At 40.9% G+C, this 6,000-nt stretch overlaps 1 protein-coding gene across 1 annotated transcript in view; it reads left to right on the top strand.

Moving 5' to 3' along the window:
* Nucleotides 1-898: 898 nt before the first annotated feature.
* Nucleotides 899-6,000, top strand: part of LOC123509840 (U3 small nucleolar RNA-associated protein 14 homolog A-like) — a 37,003-nt gene continuing 31,901 nt past the window's right edge. The window contains exons 1-2 of the mRNA XM_045264417.1: nucleotides 899-1,220; nucleotides 5,656-5,811. Coding sequence (XP_045120352.1) covers nucleotides 1,192-1,220; nucleotides 5,656-5,811 — 185 coding nt within the window. The 5' untranslated portion in view covers nucleotides 899-1,191. The remainder of the gene's footprint in view (nucleotides 1,221-5,655; nucleotides 5,812-6,000) is intronic.

The raw sequence follows: 6,000 nt of genomic DNA, 5'->3' as shown, positions 1-6,000 counted from the left end.
GGGGGAAACAGGGTAAATTCTACCAAAGTCATTGTCAGTGGCCACCCAGCACTTAACAGGCCACTCCCCCAGTCAGGTTACTGACTCTGGGGCCTGTTCCAGGTGATCGAGGTTGGCCACCTCAAACTTAATTCCTCAGCCACCTCCAGTGATGGCCAAGGTTTGCTCTATGTATTTATTGGCAAAAATTGAGCCACAGCCCTGGAGACCTTGGATGGGTGGATGAAGCACCTACTGGCATCAAGAGAGCGAATGAGTACCACCTGCTTACGAGTGGGGGACGGGTGTGGGGCCCAGCAGACTCAGCAGTGCGAGGAAGGGTAGAGGCGGTCACACAAGCGTAGGAGCGGGTTGCACAATCCGTAGCTGGCTTTGTGGATTTGACAGATTTGTGTGTCTTACCAGGTGATGGTGTTCTGGTACGCTTGATGACCGTGGTGGAGTCGTCCATGTGGTCACCTGGGGAGGTGGAGCCGGCGCATACGGGGTTGGAGCCCGGCTGGACCACTGTTTTCACCAGAGGCATCACCTCCACAGCATCATCCAGCTTGTCCGTAGTTGGTACTGTCTGCTCTGGTGGTGGCGATGCTGTAGCTCTGTGGGTGAGAGAATGTTATTGGTTGTCGGCACGGAGCTGCACGGAATCGACGTCTGGTCAGCACGCTGGCTAGCTAGAGAGTCTTCCACATGTTTGGTCTTCTTCCAGGAGGACGTGTTTGTTCCATCAGCTGATCAGCTTGGGAAGTTGGGAGTCCTCGTACTGCGCCTTTGAATTTCCCTCCTCAAATATGTCAACAAATCATCACCAAGTGTACCAACTGTACCCATAGTCTTGCCCAAGGGATACCAACCAATCCAATGCTCTAAACGTTCGACTTTGGGCTTGCTTACCCTTTCCTTGGTGCATAAAGTAGGGCATACATTTTGAGGACCTATAAATTTTCTTAGCATAAGGCCGAAGGAAAGAGAGTGAATGAGTGGTGCAGTGCGCAAAGGTGGGCTCACTTGTCACCTCCCCGTTGTCTCCCCTTCCTCTCCCTCTCTCCTCTGCACACATGTGGCAGGTGTAAACATTGGGTAAGGGCGAGAATCCACACTCTGGCAGGTTGGACTCATAAGGATCCATAGATCTTCGCGGCCCCAACAGCAACAACAACTGTGGGAGGAACAACACACACTTGTGCCAACACTATGGTGAAGATGAAGACAACATCAGTGAGGTGAGATTAAGGAAAGCACAGTCATATTGTTAAATCTTTAATTATAATAGTAATAGGTAGGAAGAATTACATAGTGGTAAACTGGCGACGTGCAGGAGTAAACGCCTCATTTACACATCACGTTGTTTATCAGAACGATATTCTGTAAATTTTTAGTTACACCAGCAGGTCACTTTGCGATTAAATTAACTTTTCTTGTACATTTGGACTATTTTGAATGAACATGCACTTCGTTTCCGGCACAAATCCGTAGATGTTTTTCAGTTGGCCCCTCCTCCCAGCCCCGTCTCTTACGGAAACACGATTTTTCTGTAAAACGAAGCATTTTTTTCCATTACCGTATATTTTGACCTTTTTTTTTTTTTATTAATCTGCAATAACCTAACCTAGTTGAAGCAACATACACAGCTGATGCATCTTCGGTAAACCTACAGAGTTTCACCACTTTGCCCTTTCTGGACGAAACTATTTTTTTCTGGTAGATTTCGGCTTGCTTTTAATTAAAATACCACATGTTTTTGGCTCAAATCAACCATTTTTTTTTTACAGCCCCGAAACATATTATGATTTGCATAAAAAAAACTACTGGTAAATTAATTAAAAACAAGCCGAAATCTACCAGAAAAAATTTGTTTCGTCCAGAAAAGAACCTTATTTAATGTAATCTAACCTAACCTAACTAAACCTAACCTCAGGGGCTGTCGTGATTGGTGGAAATAATTATGTTTGTTTTTTTTCATTGGCCGCCGCTTCAGTTTCAAAGAACAGAACCTATCAGCGTAAACAATTAAGCGCATGCTCAGACAATGGTATGTCATGGAGCCCGCCAAGCCGCTGCGAGCGCATGACACCATCAGTGTGCGGCAGGGTTTGATGCGGGAGGCTATTGTCACGGCTGATCACCAAAACACGCTTAAATTTTAAAAAATCTGTGTCGCCATTCAAAAAGGTTGCACGTAGTATATATGGGGTTCAAATTACTCGTAATCATGAGCTCTATCTCTTGAGGTGGGTAAAAAACACGTAGCTGATTGTGGTGAAACTCTGCAGTAATACCACATCATCTTCAGAACAAAATTGACTTTATCTAACACAGTTAAACGGATTTAACGTAAGCAAACTATCCTAACCTGGCTGACAATGCTAAGAAATTAATATAATAAAACCTGACAATACAATGGATCTGATCAAGTTGACACCCTGCTTGGGCTGACATCTTCTGTAGACTGAATTCAAATAGAGTTGCTTCTTTCCACAAACTGTTCTGATTGGCCAGTTTCATTATGTATTATTTTTGTTGGTCAGTGGCTACATGGCCAAACTAAAGAACCAATCACTATAGATTCATTTCACGTGTGCACAAATAATGTGACAATATGGACACACAAATGAACACATGTAACCGCATTGTCCATCAATCCAGTCCATCACACGGGTGGGTGTTGCTCGCTCTCCTGAAAAAGAGGCAAATTTTTTTACATTTTTATCAACATTATAAATAATTTGCAATGAGTATGTATGGGTTCAAATGAAAAGCTCTATAAGATGAGAAGGGTAACAAAAGCCATTTTGCAGTTGGTGTAAGAGTAAAATAATACCATGGTAAACCAACAAATTTGTAGATTCAGCTAATACCTTGCACCCCATCGACCATTCCTATAACCTATAAGATAAACTAACCTAGTCTAACATTTTGTAACCTATTAGCGTGGGGAGGGGGGGCTTCGTTCCTCTGGAACCTCCTCCTCCCCTGAAGGATATGCTTGTTATTGGTTTTTGACAGGGTTAAATGGGATTAGAAATGCTCCAAACAATAACCTGTGAAGGGTTGTAGTTGTGTAGGTACCAGTGTAAGGATATCATATATTTACTATCTAAGTTCCAGGCATCTTCAAAACAACTGATATACATTGGAAAACATGTAAATTGACAAAAAAAAACTCAATTTATTTATCTTTGTTGTAATAATAGGGTCACAAGGCCACAAGCAAGCAAACAGGAATCCAAACTGATGCCTGTATCAATACACATTAAAGAGAAAAGATTGTGAGCAATGTGATGTGAGTCATGCACTGAAAGAGCAAGCACTGACTCCATACATACTTCCATACATATTTTAGTCTTGAGTGAAACCAGACTAAAGCAGCTACCACCTGATAAACCCTTCTTCCCTTCCTCTCTTTTACCATTTCAATCTATTGATATATGACAATTTTTTTAAACAGGTATTGATGGAAGCTAAAATTCTGAATATTTGAGGAATTTTTTAAAATCCTCCAGATGCAGATTTTGAGATTTGAATTTTGGTCATGTTCCTAGGACCTACTAACGTTTTCAGAGGCTCTGTCACGCTGTTTTTTACAAATAACTCGATAATGATGCATTGTACGTGTATAATGTTTTGGAAACGGGCTATTCACCCCTTGTGCTAATTTTTGACATGAAGCTGATTCATCTAAAGTTAATACTTAAGGTACTTTACTTAGAACATCATGACCATATCCAGCCTGTGGAAGTCGTGGCCAGACTTAGCTGGCAACCATCAAACAACGTTCTGTATAAGCCCCGCCTTTCTGACCCCCCTTCCTCCTTCCTCCATATACTCTATTCATGTTGTATGAGAATGTATTTCCCCCAATTTCTGTCAAATTGTCTTTTTTCAATACTGATGCATGTATATGTACTGAATGAGCACTAAGTAAGAGGGTGGGGGAAAGGTGAGAGAGGGAAAGGAAGAGGGGGACAGTGATAGTGGGTGTAATAGGGGGAGGGAGGAAGAGGGGGGAAAGGTGAGAGAGGGGTAGGAGGGAAGAGGGGGACAGTGATAATTGCTGAGAGTGGGGGTGTGAGAGGAGATGAAAGATGGGGTGATAGGTTGGGGGACATACTGCAGGGTGTTACCTGAGTTGGGAAGTTACATGTTTTCATTTACTTTTTCATATTACTGTCTTAGTCCTCATTCAGTACATGTACATGCGTCAGTATTGAAAAAAGACAATTTTACAGAAATAGGGGGAAATACATTCCCATACAACATGAATGGAGTATATGGAGGAAGGAGGAAGGGGGGTCAGAAAGGCGGGACTTATACAGAACGTTGTTTCGATGGTTGCCAGCTAAGTCCGGCCACGACTTCCACAAGCTGGATATGGTCATGATGTTCTAAGTAAAGTACCTTAAGTATTAACTTTAGATGAATCAGCTTCATGTCAAAAATTAGCACAAGGGGTGAATAGCCCGTTTCCAAAACATTATACACGTACAATACATCGTTATCAAGTTATTTGTAAAAAACAGCGTGACAGAGCCTCTGAAAACGTTAGTAGAGAATCTGGACATAATTTATGGCAACCCTAAACTAGTGTATTGACTGAAACTGCAATAAAAACTGTGAACATTTCAATGAACACCATGTAGGTTCAGCAGATTGCCAGAGCAGAGCCAGAATAGGAGAAAAAATTGTTTGTCACATTTCACTGCATCATCATTTTGTTGTAGATAATTTTTTGTACTGCAGTAGATAGGTAGTTGTGCCCCTTTATGAACCAGTAGCCTTAACCTCTTCTATACCAGGACACATTTTTAGCATGAGATTTTTGTATGATTAGACCATTTTATTGACATTAGGAAGGGTCTGTGGAGGTCAGAAGATTAATGGCCAGTCTCATTTTTTTTTTTTTTTTTTTTTTTTTTTTTTTTTTTATGCAAGAGGGGAGACTGGCCAAGGGCAACAAAAAATGGGGAAAAAAGTCCCACTAGGTTGCCAGTTCCCTTCAAGTTACTAAGAGTTATTCAAAAGTAAGGGACAAGTGTCTTGATACCTCCCTGTTAAAAGAAGTCAAGTCATAGGAAGATGGAAATACAGAAGCAGGCAGGGAGTTCCAGAGTTTACCAGAGGAAGGTATGAATGTCAATATTGAGAGTACGGGTTAACTCTTGTATTAGAAACTGCTTTGTACTGCTTCCTGGTAATCTCATACCATCCTTCTGGTCAGTTCCAATTTAAACTAACCTAACTAATATAATCTAACCTTTTAGCTGGGGAAGAAGTAACTTTACTTTATTGACAACATATATGACTCATTCAGTGTGTTTTGTACCAGATATGAGTTGATATGTATCTGGTACAAAACAAACAATATGGAAAAGACCAATACTTTTTATTCAGAAGTCAGTAAGCATGCATAACAATGTGTATACACCATTTCTGTATGGAAATTAGTCTAGCTTACAAATCTAGGACAGCTACATACTTTTAGGCAAAATAAAGGTGCTATTTTAAGTAATGATCAACACAAAGAATTATCACTTAAATTAATGAGCTGAGTCAATCTAAATCTAGGTAATTTAGCCCTTGGATTGAAAACACTAATGTTATTTGAATATTATATCAATTAAGATATGTGATTGTGTGTGACATGAAAATATTTTTCAGGGAGAAGGAACAAGAGGATGAGGAGCTGTTCATGGTGTCAGGATTGGGTAACACAGGTGGCGAGGTAGATGACGACAATGAGGTGGAGGAGGGAGATGACCAACAAGAGGCTTCACACGCACAGCTTCTCTCCAGTGTGATGAAGATAACCAAGAAGTAAGTCTTGGTGAGGATAAAGAAGCTCACCAGTGATTGCCAACATGTTGACTCATTGATTGTCATGTAAAGATTTTAAGGCAACATGCATGTAGTGTAGAATATTGTACTGTATTTGATGGCATATAGGGTGCACCTTTTTCAAAAAATTTTGCCCCCCAAAATTGCCCTATGTCTAATATATGAAGT

The sequence above is a fragment of the Portunus trituberculatus genome, chromosome 27, assembly GCF_017591435.1.
Source record: "Portunus trituberculatus isolate SZX2019 chromosome 27, ASM1759143v1, whole genome shotgun sequence".
Taxonomy (NCBI): Eukaryota; Metazoa; Arthropoda; class Malacostraca; order Decapoda; family Portunidae; genus Portunus; species Portunus trituberculatus.
Note: the sequence above shows the minus strand (reverse complement) of the source record. Positions and strands in the feature narration are given on the sequence as shown.